The following is a 27,550-nucleotide window of genomic DNA, read 5'->3' as shown; positions in this document are numbered from 1 at the left end:
TTCAGAAGTTATATAGCGCCTCCTCACTGTTCTCACCGGGGCCTCCCCTTGGTTAAAACTGGTGATGTTAAAAAATACACAGTAGTGGTCAGACACAGCCAGGTCGGCAACAGAGGACACACCGATGGACAGGCCATGGGTTATGACAAGGTCCAGGGTGTGTCCTCTGTTGTGAGTCGGCTGCATGACGTGCTGCTTAAAATCAAGACAATTCAAAAGATTTAAAAACTCTCTGGATAACGGGTCCGAGGTAACATCAATGTGTATATTAAAATCACCAGTTATTAAAATCCTCCTTGCCTGTGTTGTTCTGCATGATATAATGCAGCTGGTAATGTATACCCACACAGAGACTAACAAAATGCAACACACTGCCCAGACAACAGACATGGCCTAATGATATAACACACAGCAGAGACACCTACTGTAGCTGAGGAGAGGGACGACACTCTATACTTACCTTCCTGCCCTCTCGCTGACCTCAGACATTATGTCATTTTCTTCCTGAGACTCAAAAGCACAACAAGATTTAGTGACCCTGAATTACCAGTTGGATGATTATTCCACACTTACACAGATTCCTTTAGTTGTGATGCACTTTTTATCATCTGGAAATCTCAGTATTGGAGAGGTTACATTTGTGGGAAGTCTTCATTATTAAACACATTCAGTGTGTGTTTATCCTGGACCGTCTGAATAGATACTCAATCACTCTCTGCTGCAGATTAGCTGCAATAAAATCCAAATCTAACATGAATTTCAGTGGGGAGTGCGTGAACAGCACACCGCTGTGTTCTGGTCTTGTTTATACAGCCAAACCATACATGTTTAAAGCAGTCGGAATTGCTAGTTGTGACACATGATGGTGGGTGATCGCCCTCCTCATCGCACGCATGTGGAGGCCCTTCTATTTTATTCACCCCTGCCCCTCAAACACCCTGATTCCACCACCGACTTTACCCGAAGTTATTCTCGCAAACTCACATTATATATCTATATCAGAGGGTTGTTATCTCTCTAACAAGAGCACATAAAGACAGATTCTAATTCTAATTTGACAGCTGGAATATCTCACATTTCAGGAGGAGGAGGCAAACCCCCTCACAGCTTTTCCCTTGGTCTTCTCACACAAATCCAAGGTCCAACCTACGCAGGACTTAATTTTGATTTAACTTCTGATTAAGTTGATGGTGGGTGGGGCCGTGCTGGGAATTACTAATTACTAAGGTCACCAAACAAACGATAACAAAAAGCGTTTGGTTGCAACAGGTGAAAAAAAAAATTGTCAGGAGAATGAAGCCAATCCCAGCATGTGACATGAGAGCACAGGGATGAATGTGAAAATGAATCATGGCTGAATTCATTTAAGCTGCTTCGGTATCATGATACAAGTATCACACTGTCACAGCCATGTGACATGCAAACCTGTGCGGGCAGGTGTGATTCTAAAGAGGCGGGCCTACGAGCATGATTTGTGACATCACAAATAGTTCAGGAGCCTATCCTGGTCCGAAATTCAGAATACACACAGAATGGACTCTACATTGATGCAAGAGACAGCTTGTGTCCAGTAGTTAAATTCCTGAAATGATAAAAAAAATATATATTTACGTATTTATATATATATTATATATTTCTTTTTCACACACATTTGCAGTTCTTTTTGTTTGTGCCTCATGTGTGGACGTTATCTTCAACATCCATGTTGAACCATAGAAGATTTCATTATTAACAATAATTTCTCTTGAATACCTTAAATGACGACAACACCAAAAACAAACAAACAACATTAATACAGCAGTATATGAGGACACCAAAATGAGTATTTTGAGACCAAGGTATTTTGATAATTCCTCAAAATCCATTGGCCTTGAAGTAATTAAAGATTCCTATCTACCATCTAATCCCTTCTTCCTGCCCACAGAGGCATAACTAGGGACTCTTTTAGCATAATCCCCTTCATATATTAAGGATATTGCAGGAGATATGCATTATGAATAATGAATAATACCTCTTTTTAGATTAAGTTATTCGAACCGCGCACTGCAACAGAGTAAACACGTCATCTTATACCCTACAGTACACAAGCACACATGTACTGTGCGGCTCCATCCATGTCCAGCGGCGTGCGACATATTCGTGTCTGTGGAGATTGGATGTTCTGGGCCATCACAGCCTTCTCCACACTTCACAGACTTCCATTAAAGGGGAAAGCCAGATTCAATTATTGTGCCAGGGTCTGCTGGAAAACTACATTGTCGGAACACACACACAGACACACACACACACACACACACACACAGAGAATAAGGCAGCAGTTAACACTGTTTGTGGGCAGTTTTATTGTCCCTGATCACACGCAACTGTAAGCTCAGTTTCAAATCGTCTTCAGGCACCTGCTGCCCCTTTTCTCAAACTTGCATCACTTTTTATGCCTCTAGCTTTGAAAAACAGAACAAGAATCTCGTTAGGTACATTTCCTTTTCCATCAAAGGTGTAAAATCATTTGCTTTACTTTGATTGCCGCTTGACAACAATAGCGACCATACGTGTGAAAAGTCAGCAACTTAGATTTACAAGCCCTGATCACGTCATCATCGCGCTCCGTCCATCTCTATCAGCCCAGATAGGATGCACTCCTTCAATAAGTAACCCGTCTAGTCTGTTCACATGCTGGACATGTGCCTCACGGTTCTAAAGACATCGGCATGTGTGTGTGAAAGAACCTTGAGATATGTTATCCCTTTTAAGATAACTGCTATATGGCTAAATAGATATATTTCCGCTTCTTCCTCCCTTGGGCAGACACAGCACAGAGACCTGTGACTTTAATCCAGTGATCCAAATCTGAACTCATTGTGACCCAGAGCGACTCACGTTATTGCTCTCCCTGTCTCATTGTGAGGCGGTAATGACTCCCTGTGCCTTGAGCTGACAAACACCACTCAGCTGAGCAGGCTCAATCTCAGTTCTGATCAAACTGACGCTTCAGCTTCAATCAGTGGTTTTTAAAGCAATCACATGACAGTCAGTGTTAATTCAATTATTTGCCAGTCAACCTTGTGTCTGTTGGACCAAGTTCTCTTGAGTTTACTTACCTCAAAAGTAAAACGTCAGCATCTTTGAAATGGCGTCTTTATCAATTCCAGAGAGAGACATCTTATCAACAGCAACACTAGAATAATATCACCATAAAAGACATTCTGTTTTAAACGTTTCAATTTAGAGACCTTCACTGAATGACACGTATCTCCATATTGGACCTAATAAAGCCATAAATATGAATTTACTGTTCGTGTATGAATATCAAGGTTCATAGATACTTTGATTGACTCATGACTTTCACTAATCAATACCTGCAGACTGGCACGAACCTGGGGAATGTGAGCTGCAGCCTTGAATTTAACTGACAGACTGTCTGATTTTCAAAGTCTCCCTTAAAAAGTAACCAAACTCTCCCAATTGCTATTATTTTAGCCATTGAAAGCTAAGGTTGGTAAGACTGTAAGAGAAAAATACATTTTGAAATAATAACATTAACACCAACTGTAGTGTCTGCAAGCTCTCTTACCTTCTTTCCTCTAATAAATATACTTTAACGCCACAATCATATTAATACAAGAAAAATAGCCATAAGCTGGTAAGCTGCTAACAACAGGCTCAGGGCTGTGTGCTGTGAGCGCAGCAGATCTTTGTCATCTCTAACCATACCCAATTACCTCATGTTTCATTGACATTTATGAAAACACCGAACATTATCGTAATGCATGTTGGTTAAATAACAAGCATGGTTATTGTTGGTACTCATCGCGGCCGAGCTAGCTAGTCAGTATTGGCAGATTTTAGCTGCACTTCCTATGCCATTCTTGTGCCATTAGCTCGCTATTAGCTTCAGCCATATGTAGCCTAGCCGTGTGGAAGACTCCTGTCACATTCCTGAGTTATAAAAGGCTACCCAGAGCACCAGTCCCCCCTGACCGCTGCAGGTTTGAGCCTTGTGCTAACTGGGTTAGCCGCTAAATGACATGTTCAGGGGATGTGCACGTGATGCATCATCACTAACCATATCGAACTACCTCACGTTTCATTCACCTGTAAGAAACCACATAAACATGTTTATCATTAGCACTCATTGCTGTTAGCTAGCATGCTAGTGTTGGGATATTTTAGCCGCACTACCGCTGCCATTTTTGTGTCACTAGCTCGGCCATAGCTTTAGCAAAATATAGCCTAGCCACAGGTATGTAGTTAGCAACACTGGTGGGTCATCATTTCTTAAGGGGCGAAAAAAATGATGAGTTCTTTGACAGCAACACATAGCCTTCTAGATACTTCTCTCTTTTTTCAGACAATTTGATTTATGATTGGAGACGCTAAAGAGCACTATGTAGTTTTGGAAAATAAATTGGAACTCAGAATTATAATATTTACAATATTAATGAGGTCTTAATATAAACTCAGAAATATTTTTTTTTTCCATAACTTAATAAACAAACTGTTCTCAGAGGAAAAGTTCCCTGAACACTGTTTGAAGCTAGAAGGGTGCCAGGGTGCGCCAAATATAAACAAGTAAATCGTGTTGACCTTTAAGGTCAGTTTGTTTGCTCAGTTTAATCAGTCCTGACAGTAAAGAGAGTTTGTTTATTTAGTTTGTTTAATCAGTTTATTAAGTCAAGTGAACAAAAATAGTTTGTTTATTTAGTTTGTTTTGATATAAAACAAAACAATGGGGTTCTGTCTCTTCTAATTAAAATGTCTTCCCCAAAACAACATAGTGCACCTTTAAGACACGTTCCACCACTGCGATAAAAAGAAGCTTCTAGAACAAGTTAGCGTTAAGTCATTAAGATTTATGAACGTTTCCGTATGCAATATAAAATCGCTCATTTCAATTATCACACTTTATGGCCTCATTCAGTCACTGCTTCAGTGGCTTCACTGCGGAGCTCAGAGACACTTCCTTGTTTTGTTGCAGTGCTAACTGTCAGTGTTTTTCCTGTTCAACACAGTTCACCCCTGAGATCTGAGCGCAGTGAGCTGCAGGGACAGCACGTCTTTGTTTTTCGCCTGTAACACATTCAGAAAGTGTATTGTGTGCGGGTGGTCTGCTAATATGAATTACATTGGCATCTTCCCTTGCAAAACTCGAACAGACATTAACTTAATTTAATGTCGGTGAGAAAATATAAACACTTTTTTCATTTTCTTTTGTGGCTTAACTACTCAAAAACTTTAAATATGGTATAATTTGAACTAAAAATGTGACTGAACATCACAAAAATTGCCAAGAAGAAACAATATAGTCACGTGTTTTCTGCAGACTCATGATGGTTTATTTTTTAATTCTTGTTCAAAGTTTAACGAATTCCTGTAATCTGGCTGAGTCTCCTGTCAGGGTCGAGTGAATGATCAGCTGGTTGGTAGATTTTCAACAGCGTGTGAACATGGTGTGTCAAAGCGTGAAAGGAATTACAGGCTAAATGTGACAGGAAACTCCCACTGACTGAATACATTTACAATGAATGACAACTTAGGCATTATTTAAATTAAACACACCCCATGGTTACACACAGCGCGGAGTGAGAGACATCTGTCATACTGACACCCAGGACACATCTGCTGAATGCCATACTGAAAAACAGTGTGTGACAAGCAGCATAGATTGAGAGCTGCTGTCACTTGTACACAAACAACAGATCAAATAACTGTGCTGTAATGTGAATTGGGTCGCTCGTGGTGACGAGCCAGCAGAGAATTGTCTTTCGGATCTCCGGTTCCCCTCCCTGGTTTTTACAACATGCAGCATTTATGTTCTGGTTCGTCCTTTCCAGCTGCAGAAGGCAGCTGCTTACAAAAAAAAAAAAAAAAAAGTTTAAATCTGCTGTGAGTTAGCACTAAATGTCAGAGGGACATGGTTAGCAGCCAGCTGGTGAGGGAATAGGGAGGATTTAGCAGCTAAAGAGGCGGCTGTTTCACTCAGGAGCTGGTGGAGACCAACACTGAGCAAAAGGAAGAACGAATATTTACATTTACATTCATCAGCTTCAAAGGATGTTCTCATGTCTAATTTCAGTCCTGGTGGACATGGTGAAGGGCAAGCTGATTGGTTTGTATGCTCAGTTTTGATGAATATATGTGGTCAGCACTAATTAGTTAGACAAACAATTAAAGGGGCTCTGTGGAACTTCTGTGTCGTGCTCATTTATGTTAGCAGACTCCATTTCTAAGCTAACATAGAAAATGGGAAAAAGAAAAAACACAGAGGTCCACAGTCCAGCAGCGTTAAACAACTCACTTGAACATCATCCACAGGCTTGTAGAGGCAGACGAGAGAGACGGGAAGCTCTCATTATTCATGTCGCCTTACATTCCGCTCACATCCGGCCAATGAAAAACGAGATTAATGCGTGCAAATTGCCCCTTTAAACCCACTACGGGCCGAATCCCTGTGACGTCGCGCTGGCATCAAATATGGGGGATTTGATCTCATAATTATCAACCAATTAAAAAAATCACTTCAGAACGTCATAACACATCCGTCAAAACGAGTTAATGCAGGTTGGCCTGTGCCAAAAAACACCCTTTGCGATTTGCTCAAACCGCTGCACACTGTGCTTCATAAACAGTCAATCATGTACAGAATGGGCTTTAATACGCCTACATTGAATCTGCACCGAGCGGCTCTGTGTGCGGTAACCTCGTTCGCTCTGCTCTCTCGAAAGATTCCGGATGAATGAGACAGTGTGACGGCTCAATTTGAGATTGAGAGCGACTCAGTAAATATGGTTTGTTTATTCAGGACTAATTATGGCAGGAAGGTACGCGTGTGTTTCTTCTTCCCTCAAGTGGAGGAAATAAACAGCTCAGTGGAATATTTCCCCAGATCACTGTAATGCATACTTTATGGATGATTGAATGTTGCAGCATGCGCTGTCTGACGGTGACTGATATAAGCTGCTCTCTTTGCACTGACAGTTGCTGTGCGACAGCCAATGGAATAAGGCTCACTGCGTGCTACAGTTTGGTCGGACTGTGCACTTTTTGATTTTGACTCTAAAGACGCCAAGAATTGAAAATCCCTCCCCTGCTTGACAGCTGAGAACACTCTCGTTCTTTAAAGAGAAACTGCAAGTGTCAAAAAAAAATTGGGGGTGGGGGGAGTTTTTGCAGACTTTTGTTCAGTAATAGGCCGACCTGAGAATTCGATAGATGGACATTTTCTTTCCTCGGATCCCAGAGTGAAAGCTGTGCTGAACTAAACTCAGGTTCTGCACAAAAGAGCCAATTCAACTTGAGCCCCTTTCACTGTTCTTGTGACTCTATCTCACTTTTTCTGCCAATCTCCTCCAGCCTTTTCAATCCCTCAGCCTTCAATCCTGTCAGACTCTCCCGTTTCATTCCCCTGTTCCCTCTCCCTTTCACTCACCCCCCTCCCTCTGTTGTCACTAAGCTGAAGGAGGGAACTGAGAGCAAAGTATGTGGAGTCCCTCCCAGACTCTCCCGTGCGGGGTTATTGAGGATCCGCCACTCCACAGGCAGGCAGGCAATCAGGCACACCGCTGCACCGGTGTGTCATATCTTATCTCTCATCTTCCTGCAGTTATAGAAAACGTGGATCTTATCAAAGACACAGCCTGCTGTCTGAATCCTGACAGGCTGGTAAACAGAAAAAGAAGGGAGGGAGAAGAGATAGTGGTGAGGGGAAGGCAAGTGGGGGCAAATGTGTCCTGTGCTGTGAAGTGGTAAAGAGGGGAGGCTGCAGAGAAGTGTGGGCTGGGTCAAACTGGCACTTTAAAAGAAGCTCACTTTGGCTTTTGTGCATTTAACCAGCGGCCAGACTGGGAGGCTAAGAAGGGAGCAGCCAAGGAGTGGATGAGACAACAGCTCCGGGGGGAAGGTGTACTCTCAAACGCTGGAGCAAGTGTTATTTTTAGCTCCACAACTCGTTCTCTTTCCAGTTTTTCTCTCCCACTCCTCCCTTGGTGGATGCTGACCATGGGCAACAGTCGGGACAGGTTTGTGTGGACGGTGCTGCTGCTGCTGCCAGTCTTGGGACACTCTGAGGCTCTGCGAGACGAGTGGCTGCCAGGGAATTACCCCGACAACACTACCGGTGCACAACAATTCCTTGATGCCTACAATGCAACCGCTGAGGAGGTGTTGTTCTACAGCGTCTCCGCCAGCTGGAACTACAACACCGACATCACGGACGCCAACTCCCAGCTTCAGGTAGGACGACTGCGTGGGGCCAAATTTATAAAACTCTGTGAATATTAAGGTGTGAAAATCTGTGTACACACAGAACAGAAAACATGCATACTCAGTATTCTGGACAGATTAATAAACTTCATGTACACCTCAGTCATCCTGACATTTTTACACACGTCTGACCATTCCCACAATTTACGATAAATGGCTCTAAACACGCCCCCAATTACCGGGCCCTTTTAAAGGGCCAGAATTTAGTTTGGTGTTGAGGAGAAATGTCAAAAGAAAAGAAGCAGTTGAAGGAACAGGAAGCAGGAGCGTGAGCTTGTAGTAAAGATTGATCAAACTAGCAGAGGATAAAGAGCATTATTTGGGGGCTTTAGCTGAAAAATTAAGCAATTGAAAAGGCAGAGAGTGACAGAAGTTGTGAAGGTCGCAAGTTCAGAGCCACGGGCTTCGGAAAAGTAAAAAAAAACTGGTCCGATTTCAAGCGAGGGGCCAAGACTGGGAGTGTGTGAGCTGGTGCATGAAGAGAGTGGATCCCCGCGCAACCGCCGCTTGATGAGCGGTCATCATCGCGGGCCAGAGCATCAGTGCAGCCCCTGAAAACTCGCCATAGCCTAAATTGCGCATTGGCGACATCCTTTAGCAACACCAAAGCAGCCACTGCATCGTGTGGCACAGCCATTACGCACAGCCACAGCCATTAAAGATGTGTGCCAGCACGCACACAAACTGAACCTTTTCTCTCACAGCTGGTTCGGAATTGGCCCGTTGAGATCAGCTCTCGCCAGCCACTGGCACCTCGTCCCCATAAATGCATGCATGGTCAAGGGGTTTCTGTGGAGCCGAGCCCCGCATGACTTGGAGATCACCCCTATTCAGCTCCCTCCAGAAATACATACTCAGTTTCCTCCCAGTGCAGCCAACTCAGCTTGCGTGTTGCTGGAAATGTAAAACAGAACTGAGCGCCTGCGGAGCGAACGTCTACAAGTTGTGAATGAATTTCCAGGGGTTCTTACGTGCTATTATGTCGGCTGTTTATTAGCTTAACCGTCTGTTTTATGATATTTTCCTGCTTCATACGGTTTCTCCAGATGGACGCACTCACTCTAGATCGCAGTTTTACACACGCTGATAGTCTTTATGGTCTCATGAGGCAATGTTAGCAGCCAATAAAACTCCTCACCTTTGCAGAAATTCAAAATTAGGCTATTTAGAGGCAAGCTACGAGACATTACATCAATAGAAGACTGTAATGGTGTTACAGTTTCTTATCTCATCATGTGCCTGAGAGTCGTTTGCATAAACACAGAAGACAAGGCACACAGGATATCGGCCATGAAGCCGCAAGCGTGGAGGAGGGCACTGGCCTGCCTTCAGGCTCAGGATACGTGCAAACAATACAGACTTACTCATCTGTAAACCCGTAAAAGCAAATAATCCACACAACACACACGGAGAGGGGAAAGTCCCTCTTTTTGGGTTCTTTTCCTCTGAGTGTGCTTGGACAGCTGTCACAACAGGATTTCAGTACACTACCCAGAGCTTCGGTCTCCTCACATATTGAACAGGTGTACATGGAGCCCCCACCCCACCGGTGTCAACAGGGTCAGGCTGCAGAATGTGCTGTGCTCTACAGGATGAGCCGAGATGTCAGGTGAAAGATGAGCAGGCTTGTGGTTGCCATGTAGAAGCATGATTTCCTGTTTTTTTTTTTTTTTTTCCTGGGCGATTCAAAGATGGGATCAAAGTGGATCAGAGCACTGAGCTTCATCTGATGTGGCAGCCAGGGGGGAAGCACGGCTACTCAGGCCGACAGAGAAATGTTCGAATGCTGGCATTCAACTGTAAATCCATGGCATCGAAGCCTTTAGAATAAACTAGCAGATTAGATCACAGCGTGTACACTCCACTCATGCATTTAAAGGACACATGCAAACACACACGTGCGCTTTCTCCACAGTCCCATGCGGCTCTCAGAGGTGAGGGTAATTTGCTGCAAATGAGGCTCAGGTTGGACGTGCAGAGGATCAAACAGAGCCAGGATCAGCTCACAAGCTTCTAATCATGCTGAATAAAAAGCGATGAGGGTGGATATCAGTGACTGACTGTCCTTTGAACCCCAGTGTGCAGCCGTCTTCACATGTCACAGTCAGACCTGTCACCTGAGGCTCAGTGCGTCAAATTCGCTGCACACTGCCAGCTTTTTCTTGTGACTTCAATGTCAAGCTTAAGGAAATTCAGATACAAATACCTTCAAACAACCCATTATTTTAGTGTACGAGAATGTGGAGGCTCAGTTTGTAAAGAAACTCTTTAAGAAGTGTTGCATTCAAGTCCACTTTTCCAAGCAGGTCAAGCGTCCAAAGTGTAAATGATTATGAGGATTTGTTTATGGAGAAGTTACCTTGCTCGCTTCTTAACAAATGAAAAGATCTCGGGAGGGGAAGACAATCAGCAGGAAAGAAACAAAAGGCATTTCCGCCTTATCTTTACTGTGTTTCTTTATGAGAGAATGCGATTATCTGGATGGATTGGATGGAGGGGTGTATGCCGGCTGGAAAAAGCGATTGAGAAAAAAGACAGAGCTTGAGAGGAAGAGCACAAAGGTTAGGAGTTAATGCTTCAACTCACTGTCACCTCATGCTGCCTGTTATTTTAGCAAAGGCATGGGAGAAAGACAGATAAGACAGGCTTCAATGAAAACATTAGCCGGAAAAAAGCTACTGTCCTGTCAGTTTTATCAGGGTGTGTGTTGAGCAACTGGTAACTCACCACTGACCCATGGTCACATAATCTGGGTGAAGAGATTGTGATTGTGTAGTTTCCCAAATATGTATGGCTGAACTAGTGCGGCCTACATTTTATTAACGGTAACATGAAATCATTGAGTCACAACGAAAAGTGGCCAAAAAAACCAATATCGCAATCTTTTCTAATTTTTGAAATGCGGCGTAGACGATGGCCAGACTGTGAATAGCCAATAATTTTCTCAATTTTTAACCATTACAGGTGCAGTATGTGAGACTTTTAGTTCAAAACATTAAAAAAATATATCGACAGGAGGTGAAGAATTAAAGTTTTGATGTCCGTGCACTGCAAAATCTACTAAAATTAGCATGCTAATCAGTTAGCCTCTAGCCACATTGTCATTCTAGAGGTGGAGGCAAAAAGCAACAACAATCTGTGCTTGAGTTCCCAGTCTGGACAGAGTCAGAATACAACCGCTAGAGACACGTTTAAATGAGCGTGCTAGCTAAAGGCGGTTTCAGTTAGCAGCAAACTCAAACTCAAGAATGTTTAAAACTCAAGAATTCCATTAAAGATAGTTATTTTTCCGACACAATCACCTCATCCGCCATGCTGCTAGATATAGCTGACATTGCATTATTTACAATCAATCACACAAAGAAGAGCCAAGTGAAGTAATTCATCCAATCAGCATAGCCATCTAGTTGGCTACATCCAACTATTGGTATGTTTACACAGCACAGATCTGCAAGTCAAAGGGAAAGATTGGAAGCAGAGGTAAGAGGACATCATGTATCGTGATCGCCTCACAGGTAGATTGTGAATGACCTCTAGGTCGATCACAATCTTAAACAATCAGATGGCGTGCCCCTTGCTGCATTACAATACAACTCTGGCAAATAAAAGGTCAGTGGTTCAGCATCAGGGACACAGTGCAGTAACAATACAGCAGTAGTTCATCATTTTGAATAGGAGCAAATCAATGTGAAACACATATACTATCCACAACAGCCTTGACCCAATCCATTCTTCTGGGACGGTTGTTGAGAACGCCTATAATGTGTCCGCGACCTTCTGGAGTGCCATAAAGAAAAGCTCCTGAGATTCGTTGAGGCCATATATGAGCATGTGCTCTTGAGCTGCGAAGGCGTTTTTGAAAATATTATCCTTGAGTCGAGTTATTCTGCCTCTGTCCTTGCCCCCGATAGACAGGAGCAGCACTTTTATTGAACCCAGGGGAAAGATGTGTTGGTGCAGCTGTCAAAGAATTTATTAAATCCCAAGATGAAGACATGCTGTTGGTATTGGAATTGCATATCAAGACTAGGCGGCCATGCTAGGGTCTCGATCAGGCCATTTTGGTTATTGTTAAGAAAACCAAACAACTGGATACAGGACAAATTAAAATTACAACATAAAGGCTTAAATCCAATTGCATTCATAAATTGAGACGTTTCACTGTGAGCTGCAAATGTCGAGTTGAACACAGTATGTCATTTTTGCCGCTTTCTCAATCAAAATAAAACCAAAAGATGAAAAAAGCATGGAATCATGGGAGCAAAAAGCAACAACCATTGTGGATCAAGATCTATATGATAAAAATGTTCACAGACGAGGTTAAGTTCTATTCACCCTAAGTCACTTCCTGCCTTTTTGACTCTCTCCCAGAAATTATAGACAGGCGACCAAAAGAGAGCGCAACATTAACTCAAACAAAATGTGCCCCTTTTTTGTCCACCGTCAGTTCCTCCTCAATCTTGGCCTCACTAAGCTGCAGGTAGTTCCTTCCGACACCCCTCAGCAAATGTGTCCCGTGCCTCCCGGCACCCGCATCGCTGCCCACCTTCTCCTGCTGACACACATCATTATTATAAAAATAGATATTATATAATGATTATATAAATAGGGAAATGTTTTGTATATTCGCTGTGGTTGGTCGCAGTTAAGCTAAATGACCAACTCTACAGATTCATTATCTCCTCCTAGATTGTGCCGGTAATTGCAGAAATGAGAAGACTTGTTGTTACCATTGACTTCCTCCTCTCGTCTCAAGGTACAAGCATCCCTTGAAGAGCAGGCCTTCTCATCAGCATGGGGGGCAAAAGCCAAGCTCTTCAGTAAAGCCACTCTCGATGCTCTCACTGACCCAAAAGACAAGAAACTGGTGGAAAAGATCAAGATACTGGGAGCTGCCAACCTGCCCCCGGTAGAAAGAGAACAGGTTAGTTTGCCATTCACTGAAAACTGCTGTGAATTCTGGTATTCATATTTTGTGTTTTGAACAGCAAAAAAAATGACTTTCAATCCCCTTTCCTTGTCTCCAGTACAACAAAATCCTCAGCACCATGGACAGTATCTATTCGACAGCTAAGGTGTACCCAGAGCCGAACGTCACCTGGAGCCTGGAACCTGGTGAGTAAATTTAGTGCAGAATTGCTCAGCTTTGAACATCGAAACGCACAAACTCTGCAATACAGATGTGTTGGAGTTCTTAGAGGAAAAAAACAGGAACAGAGCAACTTTAAGGAATATGAAACAATGCTGAGGGGGAAGTCTAGAAAGAAAAACAGTTGTGAGTGGTTAAGATTGTATCTGCACGAGGGAAAGAAAGCAGGATGGGCAAATGACTTCAGAGAGGTCTCCAGAGGAAGTGTTATGGATGTGCCCATGGGTGTTGAGTAAAAAGCTATAGAAACAGCATGTCAGTAGCTTTTAACGTGGGTGGCGTGCTTCGTGAACAATGGCTCTGTGTTTCCCTGCCTAAAGTCATTGTGAGAAATCCTCTCCAACACACACACACACACACACACACACACACACAAACACACACACACACACACACACACACACACACACACACACACACACACACACACACTATGATGAGATGGCAAAAACAATTATTTCTACCTAAGAAATAATACTTGTAAACATAACTAAGCTAATTGCTATTGTAATGCTGCGGTCCCCATTTTAATTACTGGTTTCTTGAACTTCGGAACACTGTAGAAACTAAAAGGGACGTGTGTGCTGCATGCTGTAACAGTGGAACAAAGAGCCATTACAACAACAAACAGACCATTTCCACCATCAACTGTGGTCTGTCTCATGCGCCTCACCTTCGTTTCCTCCTTCTGGCACTTTGAAAATAAATGTTGTTTTACATGACGCTCAGAATGTCATGGAGCTGTCATAACTCAAAGCTAATCTCTAGCATAATGCGTCTGTTTTTCCTGCTGAGAGAGCATGAAGTCATCTAACACATCTTGACTGTTTTAGGAAAAACTTTTTGAACATTTTTCTGTTTGTGCACCAGACTAGGTCAGCTTCCCTTCATATTCAGTCCTTTTCTGCATGACTGAGGCCTTGTTGCGTTTCTTTTATTTTTCTATCTTGCAGAACTCACTGATATCATGGCCAACTCTAGGAGCTACAAGAGGCTGCTTTACGCCTGGGAGGGCTGGCACAACGCATCAGGTGTACCTCTCAGGGACCACTACCCCAAGTTTGTGGAGCTCAGCAACAAAGCCTCTAAAGCTGACGGTAAGAACGTCTTCTGACCTTTGACACCGCGAAGACGAGATTCAAGAAATAGCAATAGCAATAAGATTTCATCCTGTTTAGGATTTGCGGACACTGGAGCTGACTGGCGCTCTTGGTACGAGACTGAGACCTTTGAGCAAGATCTCGAGCAGCTCTACCGGACCATTGAGCCCCTCTACCAGAACCTGCATGCCTTTGTGCGCCGCCAGCTCTACAAACAGTATGGCCCCAAGTACATCAACCTTAAGGGACCCATCCCTGCTCACCTGCTAGGTACGACAGAACATTTATGCTGCTAACACATATGATCTGCTCACAAGAGCCAGGAAAACGAGGGTAGCCAGAGCAAATGAGGGTCTTTAATTTTTCCACACCCTTGATTTTTTGTTTTATTTAACCCTTTCATTGAGAATTTGCCTGTCCTACGATAGTCCCAAACATCAGCACTCATTATTTCATTCAAGCTTGGAAAATCATCAAGCACTTGATCACACATGCTGGGGACAATACAAACTCAGAATAATAATAAAAGTGGCAACACACCACGGGGAGTAATTTTATGTGCTTATCTCGTTACTGTGAATGAGGCATTTCCTACAGTGCCTCCGAGCGGAGTATCACATAACAAGCTAGGGTTTGTTGCTTAAGTGTGTTCTCTTCCTCACCCTCAGGAAATATGTGGGCCCAGACCTGGAACAATATTTATAGTATGATGATCCCATTTCCTGACAAACCCAACATCGATGTGACTGATGAAATGGTCAAACAAGTAAGTGAGGGGGGGAAAAGAGTTTTTTTGCCACTGGGATGGATTGGAAAAAAATTATAGTTCTGTTAGCTCTCGCAGACAGTTACATCACCGGTGGAAAAATGCCACCATAAATCTGAAATTAATCCAACTTTCTCAGTGTTTAGGTGATTATAATTCTATATGATAGCACTGACCTGATTTGTGTGTTTTCGCTCTTTGCAGGGATATAATGCCATGCACATGTTCCGTGTGGCCGAGGAGTTCTTCACCTCTCTGGGTTTGGAAAAGATGCCCGACGAGTTCTGGGAAGGATCCATGCTGGTGAAGCCTGAGGGTCGAGAGGTGGTGTGCCATGCATCTGCCTGGGACTTTTACAACCGCAAAGACTTCAGGTAAAAATAATGAATTTAGTGTGAGAGTTCCCGCTAATGCAATGATAATGTACAAGCACACTTAAAGGTCCCATATTATGCTAATTTTCAGGTTTAACCTCGTGTTCATAAAATACATTATTTTTCTCATTCTGTCCATTGCTGCAGCACCTCTATTCACCCTCTGCCTCATCGCTCGATATTACTGCCTGTATCTTTAAGCCCAGTCTGCTCTGATTGGTCAGCACCTACATGCCTGAGCATTGAGCATGGACTTAACCCACTGTTTATTCAACTTGATAAGCCAAAAATCTAATTGTGTTGCTATTTCCTCCTCTATAGGATCAAGCAGTGCACCACAGTAACAATGGAGCAGCTCTTCACTGTGCACCATGAGATGGGGCACGTCCAATATTACCTGCAGTACAAGGACCAGCCTGTGGGCTACCGTCGAGGAGCCAACCCTGGTTTTCACGAGGCTATTGGCGATGTTCTGTCCCTCTCTGTTTCCACACCCAAACATCTGCACACCATTAACCTCCTGGACAGTGTTACCTCTGACAATGGTAAAGCGACAGAAATAAATCACATCCGACCCTTTGAAACAAATGTCTTCTTATTCATCCACAGATATTTAAAAAGTTAAATGCGGCATTGTCTTCCTCCAGAAACTGATACCAACTACTTGTTAAAGATGGCTCTGGAGAAGATAGCCTTCCTTCCCTTCGGCTACCTCATCGACCAGTGGAGATGGGGTGTATTCAGTGGACGCACACCCCCAGACCGCTACAACGCTGACTGGTGGTACCTCAGGTAAGTTGTTAAGCAAAGGCTTAACATACTTACAATAGTTTGCCATTTTTGGGAAACATTACTATTATTTACTTTTTTACTGAGAGTACAATAAGAACTGTGACACTACTCTCATGTCCGTATGGGGCATAAGAAGCTACAGCTAGCTGGTTAGCTTGGACTGGAAACGAAGAAAACAGCTAGCCTGGCTCCGTCTGAAGGTAATAAAATCCATCTACCAAGACTTTCTCTTGGATGGGTGCAGTTGCTTCCTTGAGTCTTGTCGTTGAGCTTGCAAGACGACCTGTGGATACCAGGAAGCTACTGCATTTAGACATAACCAGGCTAGTCATTGTCCACTGTTGCTGAGCCAATTAACTAGCAACAGTTTGAATCTTCAAACATGCAAAACACACTATGTAGATTCAGAAAATAATTCTCTTTAGGTTAATTACTGTGACTGTGACACCTTTCATATTGTTTTCAGATTATTTATTTATTTTTCTATATAATAAATGACTGATATTCCATAGCTACAATGTAATTGGTCCATTGGCCAATGCTGTTGAAACACTGTGGTTTGAAAATGTACTTGACCCATCTTTATTTGGCTCTGACTTGGTTCCGACCCTGCATTTATTTCTTTCTCTAGACATCAAACCAACCATCTAAGAATAACACTAACCAAACAATGAACAGTAGCCAATTAGAGGCAGAGTAGGGTGGGTCTTACTGGGATGAGGGAGAAGACTTTTGGTGCAATGCTTGTTTATATTTGGGATAATGTGCATCGAAACAATGAGAAGTCCCAATTCCATAACCCCTTTCCTCCTGGTGACACTTAGCAAAACCCAGTCCCAACAGATGAAGTTGGGCTGCAGTAACACTATATGACTGTGTTTGAGGTGCTGCTGACAAACACAGCGATGGATTTGTGATGGATTCATAAAAAAATCATTATAGGCTCAGTAACTTTCCAGAACGTCATGTCTTGGTTATGTAACCCATGCTAGTGTACTCTAAATCTATCTATTTGATTTTAAAGGACAAAATATCAAGGCATCTGCCCACCCACCAAGCGCACAGAGGACCACTTTGATCCCGGGGCAAAATACCACATCCCTGGAAACACACCTTACATCAGGTAACATCCTGTTTCACCCACAAGACAATCTAATAGTTTCCACGCAGAGGAGATGAAAACAGTCGACCTGGGCTAATTGATACTTAGTATTTTCCCAGCAGTCTGATTAGTGTATTTCCCGTACTGTCACAGAGAGCTTTAACGTTTTAAATTCCGTTAAATGGAGGCTTTTCAGTGCATAATCAGTCAATCAGAGTGTGTGTAGGCTGGGAGGGATATTACAGTAATAAGCAAGCAGGGCCGGTGAGCTGGGAATTAAGTCATTGTGTGCTGTATTCTTGACTGAATTACTGGCACTTGAGTCCGCTCTTAGACAATACAGTAGCTCTACAATAGCAGGAAGCTTGTTGCAGAGGCAGGAGGATCTATGAGAAAAGCCTCTGATCCCAGCTGGTTTCTTTAACAATGTTGGGAATGACAGCTTTGCTCAATACACACGTTGTGGTTGCTGAAACACATGCTTACAACATTTCTTATCATCAACAGTCAAAGAGTCATTTTTAATTTTTTAGTATTGCAGTCAATGCATTGGAGTATGACAGATTTTAATAGTCACTGCACTGAATTCTCCCCCCTTGCAGGTATTTTGTCAGCTTCATCCTGCAGTTCCAGCTTCATGAAAAACTGTGTGAGGCAGCCAATCACACCGGTCCCTTGCACACGTGTGACATCTACCGCTCCGCAGAAGCAGGCACCATTTTAAAGTTAGTAATCTGATTGGGCCTCTGTTGTTTATTACACAGAGCAGTGGCTGATGGAAGCAGCGATGGTGTAATACAATCTCTTTCTACCTTCCTCCAGGAAAATTCTTGAAGCTGGATCTTCCAAACCTTGGCCTGTGGTGCTCCAGGAGGCCATCGGCACCAACAAGTTGGATGCCAACTCGCTAATGAAATACTTTGATCCAATTATTAAGTGGCTGGAAAAACAGAATGTGGGTGAGACATTGGGATGGCCTGATTTCAACTGGGTCCCACCCATCCCTGAGGGCTACCCTGAGGATATTGGTAAGAGTACTGCTCCGAATTAATGGAAATAAAGGATAACGGAAGATGAAATACATTCACATTATCTGGATAAAACACCATGTAAGAGAGTGAGGATAAAAATTTGGCTGAGCAAGATGGATCTGATTCGCTGTTGTCCCATAGGATTTTGTAAGACTATGGTTGTAGGACCTGCTTTGGTGCAAGCGTGCTACTCAATGGAACATTTTGCACATTTTCAGTTAAATGAATCAATCTAGTGAACTTTGAGAACGCTGACTCAGAATGAAAGATGATTCGCGGAAACAAAAGCTAATTCTGAACGTGGTCTGCCACAGTCGAGGTATTTAATGGGACACAATGGTGGTGCAATGGTGAAAAATGTTTTTGCTGCCTTGATAAAATGTGCCACAATCTTGTCAAGGACTTTCTCTGCATTCACACAAGCAGAAACGTGCAGCTTTGTCTTCCATTTGAAGCAAACGCCTAAAGAAACAAAGAGGCTAGGGCATTTACACATTCTAATTACCAGTCGTGCATTGTAATTTTCTTAAATGTGGCAGTACTTTTCAGACTTAATGACATGAACCTTTATTTACAGCATTTCGGCTAACTTGGCCTTCTACTTGTTTACCTAGGCAAGAATACAGATGAGCTCGATGCAAAGAAATTCCTAGATGACTACAACAGGACAGCTGAGGGGGTGTGGAACGCCTACACCGAGGCCTCGTGGAAGTACAACACCGACATCAATGAAGCCAATAAGCAGGCGATGGTGAGAGCCTCCGACAGGCCAGCTCCAATGACATCACCTTAACGCTGTCCAAGCGTCCTCTCCCATCAATCACAACTTCTGCATGTAATGGTGACTTCGTGCATGAAGTAAAATAATCAATAAAATGATTGGTTAATCAAAACTGTGTCAATCAATCAACAATTGACTGAATCAACGAGTCAGCAATCAATCAATGTGTGCATGTTTTTATCTATATAAGTACTCATCTGTCATATTTATGTACAACATCCATCCATCCATCCATCCATCTAATCATCCAATCACTTTGCTTCTCTGGCATATCATTTAAAAAAATTAAAAAAATTAAATGTAGTATTCGTTATTCTGCCTTAGCTTCAGAAGAACCTGGAGATGTCGGCCCACACCCTGCAGTATGGAGAGAAGGCCCGAATGTACGACACCACAGACTTCCAAGACGCCTCAGTCAAACGCATCATCAAAAAACTCAGCGACATTGAGAGGGCTGCTCTGTCCGCGGCAGAACTGGAAGAGGTGTGGAAGCAATAGTTTTCCATTTATTTCTTCAAAACAGAGCTGCTCTGGAAACAGAGATTTTCTTTTTTTTTTTTTAGCAGGGAAGCCTCAGTTTTCTCAGAAAAGCAAGACATGTTGACTGTAATGAACATAACTGCAATGAAAGCTTACGTCTGAGCGACATTTAGGAACAACAACCAAATAGCTAGCTCACATCATCTAGCTGACGAGAGAATTTGTAGGTAGTAGCGGTAATGATGCTAACCCAAAATAAAGAAAGTTAGATCGTACTACTGAGTTAGATGTTGGGATGTCAAGAGACCTTCTACAAATAAAGTTGGTTATAGAATGACTTATCAACCCAAGCTTTTACATGCAACATCTTGAGCTCTTACCCTAAAACCGGCTCAGAACTGTGCAAAAGCAGAGAAATCATTTCAGGCAAACAGGTATCTGGTAACTATAGACTGTCTGCTGAAGCGCATTACATTTGCTTACATTAGCCTGCAGACTGTACGAGATTGTATATTCTTCTCATTTATATTTTTGACTAAGTGTCTAAAAACTTTCTCTTGGTGCTCCCTGTTTAGATGAAACCCAGCCAGTCCAATATGAGTGTGGTAGAGAGACAGCATTTGAAACAGTTATACACTGCAGATATAGGTGGGGAATTTGTGTTTTAAACCTGTTTTCCTTGGAGCAAGAGCTGACATGAATTTGTTTGCCTGTATGCTTGTGAACTTTTGCAAAATATACTGTGGTAATGAAGGGGAAGGCATTTTTTTGGACCAGCCGCAGAGCACTAGGAGCTTGTCTGACAAGTATCAACCTACGCAAGGCTGGTTCACTCAAAAACAACCTGTAACTTTTGCCATTGTCACTATGTAAATTAAACATATTGTTTGGCGTAAAATGTTTCCCTCTTCCAACTGGATATCCTTTGGGAATCTAACGTAGTTGTTTACCAAATATAAAAAACAGATGGTTCGTGTCTTTACCTTTTCAGTACAACACTCTTCTATCAAACATGGAGACCAAGTACAGCGTGGCTACGGTCTGCAGAGAAGATGGGAGGTGCCATCCCCTGGATCCAGGTAAAAACTATAATATAAGCCAATGTGAAGAGTTATATCCCAAAAATAGAAATAAAACAAATTATAAAGCAAATGGAACATATGTGCAAACAGTAGTTAATACTTACCAGATTATTAATGGCAAACTATTGTTAATTGATACTTATATTCACATGCTCCACTGTAGCGTATACAGTAGGTGGAGTGAGTGTAATAAAAGAACGGGCTTTGTTTCAGATCTCCAGAAGATCATGGCAGAGTCCAGGGACTATGATGAGCTGCTGTTCGCCTGGAAAGGATGGAGAGATTCCGCTGGGAAAGTACTTCGCCAAGATTACAAGAGATATGTCGAACTGGCCAACAAAGCTGCCACACTCAATGGTATGACCTTTAATTTTACGTCCAACTTGAGAAAAGTACAAGAATGTGTGTCCTGTAGAGCAGGAGAGAGAAATGTGAGAATTTCATTTTCCAGAGTGACGGTTAACTTTTAATTTTTTGTTGGTGGAGTCAAAGAACCACTTGTGACACAGTTTCATCAGTAATTGATAACAATGGCAGGTGGCTGGTTCCATTTCTCTGGGTCAACATTTTATGGAAATATGCTTTTTTGGTATTTGTGTTCTTAATGAGAGTTAGATTGAGAGGGTTGATACCACTTTCATGCCTGTAGGGTAAGACCAGTATGAAGCTTCTGTGAGCAACCAGTTAATTTAGCTTAGCACAAAGACTGGAAACAATGTGAACAGCTAGTCTAGGCCTACCATCGCCTCTAAAACAAATAATAGCTTGTTTGTTTAAGTTGGTACAAGAACTAAAAATATTCCCTGGAGTCTCCACTTTTAGCTTGCAGAATGGTCCTCAGTAGTCCGACACATAACCCCCTTGTCGTGTTGGTAGGACAGAACACTCCCCCAGTAGTCTGGCTAGCTGTCCTGCTAATTGAGCTAACTAGCTAATGGTAACTACAGTCATGGAACAGAATACCATTAGCGGTAGTTAGAAGTTACTCTGGTGAGATCTCGCCCCTAGCAGCTTTTCTCAAAAGCTATGTTTGCATTACTGCATTGCCAACATACTGAAATGAATTTTTGTATCCTTGGTACTGTCTGTAGGTCACTCCGACAATGGGGCCTTCTGGCGCTCCCTGTATGAAACCCCAACCTTTGAGGAGGACCTGGAGACTCTGTGGAAGGAGCTGGAACCCCTCTATCAGAACGTGCACGCCTACGTTCGCAGGGCTCTCTACAAAAAGTACGGCGCTGAGCACATCAATCTGAAGGGACCCATTCCCGCTCATTTGCTTGGTAAGTATCAAGGAGGAACTTTCTGGCTTTCAGTAGTTGAGGCTCAGGTCACAGGCCAAAACCACACTTCAGTCAGTATTTCGCTATGGAATTTAAAGGATCTTAGCACAAACCCTCCTATTATGTGGAAGCATACCCCATTGGCATGCTGTCGTTGGCTGCAGATGTATTTGGATTTAGGCGGGATTAAATTTGCTTTCAGAGAAGCCAAGCGTGAGATTGTGTGTGACAGTTCCACACGGTTAGGGATTGGACCGACTCAAATTCACAAATCCCGCTCGGTTTAAGACTGGCAGAGCAGAGGACGACTTGCCCCCGTAACCTCTTCTTTTAATTGTAGAAATACGATATAAGAATGCTGTCTTCTGTCCTGTCAGGCAACATGTGGGCACAGACGTGGTCCGGCATAATGGATTTGGTCATGCCCTACCCCGATGCCACGCAGGTTGATGCCACTCCAGCTATGGTGGCACAGGTGCGTGAACACATCAAGCAGCTTCTTCACAATGATCACCACCGCAACAAAGAACACACACACTCATTCCACCGCCCGCCATGCAGCTTCAGAGGTCAAGGATCAGTTTATTTCGCTTAAGAGATGCAGATGTGGTCCAAAGTGGATCAAGCAGAATGAGGATAAGCAGTCATCCATAACTGACATGAAGTGTACTTTACGCTTGAATATACTGTATACATATTTTCATTATCCTTTTAGACCCATCATTTATTTTGTGCACTTTCTAAATCCGCTGTTATTTTCAAAATGCTGAACATCCCATCGCCTGCGAGACTGTTTATACATACACGTGCAAACATACACATCATCACTGATGCTCTTCTTTTCCCATTAAGGGCTGGGATGCCATAAGAATGTTCAAGGAATCAGACAAGTTCTTCACTTCTCTGGGTCTGCTGCCTATGCCAGAGGAGTTCTGGAACAAGTCCATGCTGGAGAAACCTTCTGATGGACGGCAAGTGGTGTGCCACGCCTCCGCATGGGACTTCTATAACCGCAAAGACTTCAGGTAAAATACGCCTTTCACAACCTGACTTATTGGTTGGCTATTGAGAGTGTAGGTTGATTACACACATGTTAAGAAACACTTAGCAACAAAACAATGAACCAAGCACAATCGAGCACAGACATGATTTGATTGCTCAATGGGGATTTCTGTTGCACTTCATTCCGGTGTTTCTTGGTCAGTAGTTCACAGTTAGCTTTTGAGGTCTAAGACTGCTCTGACTGTGTCTTTGTTTATGTCCTCAGGATCAAACAGTGCACTGTCGTGACAATGGATGACTTGATCACCGTGCACCATGAGATGGGCCACATCCAGTACTTCCTGCAGTACAAAGACCAGCCTGTGTCCTTCCGCGATGGAGCCAACCCGGGCTTCCACGAGGCCATTGGCGACGTGCTGGCCTTGTCCGTGTCCACGCCGAAACATCTGCAGAGCATCGGCCTCCTGGACAAAGTCGACAACAACGCTGGTGAGTGACCACAGCCGCGAACGGGACCACAGTTCTGCAAAATCATTATGCGACATTCTAACACGATTTTGATGGTTCTGTCTCCTCCTCCAGAGAGTGATATTAACTTCCTGATGAGCATGGCGCTTGACAAGATCGCCTTCCTGCCTTTTGGATACCTGATGGATCAGTGGAGATGGAAGGTGTTTGACGGACGCATCCCACCGACTGAGTACAATAAAGAGTGGTGGAACCTCAGGTAACGTTCACTGGCATTGTTACAATGACTAAGTGTAATGTTTCCTATCTAGAAAAATGTATTAAAGGTGCAATCTGTAAGAATGCGCCAGTCAAATTCATAATCAGTGGCAGCATATGACCAGAGTAACCACTTACTGCTGCTAACTGTAGCTGTGCATAGCTAAGTAGCTCAGTTATTCTCTTGATAATCTAAAAGTTAATTTTAAACTTACATATTCCTTTACAGAATGAAGTACCAGGGACTGGCTCCACCTGTAGCCCGTACTGAGGATGACTTCGACCCAGGTGCAAAGTTCCACATCCCTGCTAATGTGCCCTACGTGAGGTAAACACTCATGATTCGGCAGAACAAATAGGCCGCCTGATAATTGAACATCACTGATTGATAACTGCTTCAGCACACTGTGGGTAGGATAAGATTAACATGCTTTAGAAGATAATGAGCTTTGACTCACATGGCTTGAAAAAAATATCAGCCACCATTACAAACGAGTGACCGGTTGGTTTTGTGTTTCGCGGAGTTTTTTTTCTGGCATTTCAAAAAAACCCAGTCCTGACAGTACACATGTTATGATCTTCTATCAGGTACTTCGTGAGCTTCATCATTCAGTTCCAGTTCCACAAAGCTCTCTGTGATGCTGCCAACCACACTGGGCCTCTACATACCTGCGATATCTACAGGTCTAAAGAAGCTGGGAAGCTGATGGGGTGAGTACACAAAGAAAAAAATAATCCTTTATGTCCTTTATGTATGAATTACCGTAAGTTGCTTTGGACAAAAGCGTCTGCTAAATGCCCTTATATGTAAATGTAAATAATTATGGGGTGGCTGTGGCTCAGGGGTAGAGCCAGCGTCGTGTTATCGGAAGGTCACTGGTTCGATCCCATGCTCTGCATGTCAAAGTGTCCTTGGGCAAGATACTGAACCCCAAACTGCTCCCTATGTGCTGGTCGGCACCTTGCATGGCAGCCACTGCCAGTGTATGAATGTATGTATGAATTAATGTAAGTCACTTTGGACAAAAGCGTCTGCTAAATGCCCCAAATTTAAATGTACGTAGTATTCATGTCCCATGGTGCATTTGGGGCATGAAAAGCCTTAAAGTAATTAGGAATGACGTTAAATCTCAGCCCTCTTCGCCAAAGCCTTCTGACTCATGTTATCCCAGCATGATTTGTCAGTGTTCCACAAAGCTTTCGCGTTGTCATAGATTGCTTGAGTCTTCAAGTGCCTCCGTAAATGTTCAGTGGAGGTCAGATGACTGGAGGAAAAGCCCATGACATTCAGGACTCCGCAAAGCTTTGCAAGAACTCCTTGAAGAGCAAAGAAAGCCAAAAGAGTCCCGACTGTCACTGACGAAGACTGAGAAAGCCAAGCGTTATGTGACATCACGAGAGGCTTCGTGGAACGCTTGCAAATCATGCTAACATGAGTCAGACGGTTTTAACTTGTGGAGTCCATACCAGTCAATTATGTTTCCTTATTATACATTGTATATATTTTGTTCCATTGAAAACAGACACGATTGTGGCTCTGTCGTTCTACAGCTGATGTGTTATTTCAGCGTGTCTGTGCGGGCAGCTGGTGAAAACACGCTTTGTGCCACATGTGTAATTATCTCCAAAACACACTCTTTCTGCTGATCCCTGTCTCCTCTGACCCTCCTCTCTGACCTGTGTTAACGTCTGCAGTGATGTGATGAAGCTGGGCTTCAGCAAGCCCTGGCCAGAGGCTATGGCTATGGTCACGGGCCAACCCAAAATGACTGCCCAGCCGCTCATGGAGTACTTCAAACCACTCATTGATTGGCTGGAGAAGGAGAACAACAACAACAAAGAGGTTCGCGGGTGGCCCGAGTATGACTGGCAGCCTTCAAGCACCGGTATGCCCAAACATTCACGAATCTGCATACTCTGATCCTTCCTCTGAAACATGAATACAAGCTTGTGCATATGGGCAAGCAGCATTTTGTGTTAAATAAGTTTTCCAAGCTCCAAGCCAAATGTTTTTTGAGCTCCTTCCCAGGGAAAGAAGGCACAACGTCTTCACATCTTCAAGCAGACACATTAATTTTGTTTTTCTCCTGCTGCGGCTCGCAGTGAAATCAATCTCCTGCTCGTCTTGTTTTACTGATGAGATCCTGCTGAAAGGATGTGTACAGATTAGATTGATGAGATTCTGAGCAAGAGAGAGTAAGAAAGAGCGCTGGGAAGGGATGGTGGGAGGAAGAGAACCCAGCTGTTGTTCGTGCAGATCAGGAGAGAAATACAGAATTTAGGCGCAAAAATTTAAAAAAGAGATGAGAGAAGGAAAGAAAGTCACTTAGTTTCTTCAGACTACACTGGTTAATTACCCCGTCTTTGTTGACTGACGGTAACAACAACAGTGCCTTGATACAAAGCAGCCACAATTCCTGAATATCATTCATTCAGACCGGTTCAGTCCAACCGGGCAACCGGTCTGCAGGAAATGTAACAGACGAGGCAGTTTAGGCATGTTGATATGCGCCATCTGTAGACAGGAAGAGTAATATCTTGGGTAGTTTGTTTACTTTTGTCTGAAAGCAAATCTTCCAGCTAAGAGATGCAATGATTATAAACTGTGATGTTTCGGTTGTTGTCTGAGTTATTGTTTCCCACAATTTTTCTTTGTTGACTGTTTTTAAAACAGATTCGACCTAAAAAACCCTTTCCATACCGAAATAATATAGTACCCAGGTGCAGTATTAGTCAAAATGAAAGAGCACACAGAAAGTCATGATCTATGTACAGTGAATTGAGGGCAGTGCACCACATTGTGTCCATTCCTAGAGGGCACTTTATAATGTTTTATCTACCAAGAGGGCACTTTCACGGCATCTTTTCCAACTTGGGGCCACCGGGTCCAACAGCCATTTGAGGTTTTAGATTTGGACTGAAAGCTGCAGCTTGTTAAACATGTCCAATGTGAAACAGTGAGCTTGTGAGGGGGTGAAAACAATCAGCCCAGCACTGTGCTTACTTTGTGTTTTCTGTTTTTCCAGGATCAGTTTCAGACGTCAGTGATGTGGACTTCCTGGGTATGAGTGTGAACAGCTCAGCTGCCATAGCTGGCCAGTGGGTCCTGCTGGTCCTCGGCGTGGTCCTCCTCTTGGCTACTATTCTACTGGGCTACAAGTACAGGAAGTCCAAAAAGTGTGACAAGTCCTTATCCATGTTGGAGCTCAAGCAAAAGGACTAGGCGATTGGCTAAAGTAAGGCCTGAATTACTGCAGCTAGCACAGTGCCAACCTCAATGTGAACATCAGTGTTTTTGTGTACTGTACAGAGCGTCTGATCAAATTCCATTTTCTTTTTGGTCTGCCTACTCCTTATCTAGTCTTGTATATTTATTGTATACACATTGAGCCCAATTATATTTTGCCTATGCAAAAGAACATTACAATTTTGTAATTTATTTGCAATATTTGATGGTCTGGGAGGAAATGTTTTAAAATGAATGTTTGTAAAGTCATTAATACATGAGATTTTTTAATATTTGATTTTGTTCTTATTTTCTGTTGCTGCATTTCTACAATAAAGACATGAAATATGTACTCCGACTGTGTGTTTTAAAAAAGGTAGTACAGGTGAGGCACTTA

The 27,550-nt window shown here is 43.1% G+C and overlaps 1 protein-coding gene across 1 annotated transcript; it reads left to right on the top strand.

Moving 5' to 3' along the window:
• The first annotated feature begins 7,499 nt into the window (after window positions 1–7,499).
• On the top strand, window positions 7,500–27,505 carry ace (angiotensin I converting enzyme (peptidyl-dipeptidase A) 1). The gene is made up of 25 exons (XM_030400273.1): window positions 7,500–8,229; window positions 13,016–13,183; window positions 13,287–13,374; window positions 14,362–14,505; window positions 14,587–14,778; window positions 15,177–15,274; window positions 15,479–15,648; window positions 15,970–16,193; window positions 16,296–16,440; window positions 17,465–17,563; window positions 18,145–18,267; window positions 18,365–18,570; window positions 19,188–19,324; window positions 19,679–19,837; window positions 20,826–20,913; window positions 21,130–21,273; window positions 22,008–22,199; window positions 22,577–22,674; window positions 23,052–23,224; window positions 23,467–23,690; window positions 23,784–23,928; window positions 24,157–24,255; window positions 24,516–24,638; window positions 25,623–25,813; window positions 26,954–27,505. Exons 1-25 carry the CDS (start codon window positions 7,873–7,875, stop codon window positions 27,148–27,150), a joined length of 3,984 nt encoding a protein of 1,327 aa, XP_030256133.1. The 5' UTR covers window positions 7,500–7,872; the 3' UTR covers window positions 27,151–27,505.
• Window positions 27,506–27,550: the final 45 nt, after the last annotated feature.

This window comes from Sparus aurata, chromosome 20 (assembly GCF_900880675.1).
Source record: "Sparus aurata chromosome 20, fSpaAur1.1, whole genome shotgun sequence".
In the NCBI taxonomy this organism is placed as follows: domain Eukaryota; kingdom Metazoa; phylum Chordata; class Actinopteri; order Spariformes; family Sparidae; genus Sparus; species Sparus aurata.
This window is presented reverse-complemented; position numbering and strand designations above follow the sequence as displayed.

Coding starts and splice junctions, on each gene's coding strand:
- ace (XM_030400273.1), top strand. CDS start 7,873: ATGAGACAACAGCTCCGGGGGGAAGGTGTACTCTCAAACGCTGGAGCA. Junction 20,914..21,129: donor GTGCCATCCCCTGGATCCAG/GTAAAAACTATA, acceptor GCTTTGTTTCAG/ATCTCCAGAAGATCATGGCA. Junction 25,814..26,953: donor CTGGCAGCCTTCAAGCACCG/GTATGCCCAAAC, acceptor CTGTTTTTCCAG/GATCAGTTTCAGACGTCAGT.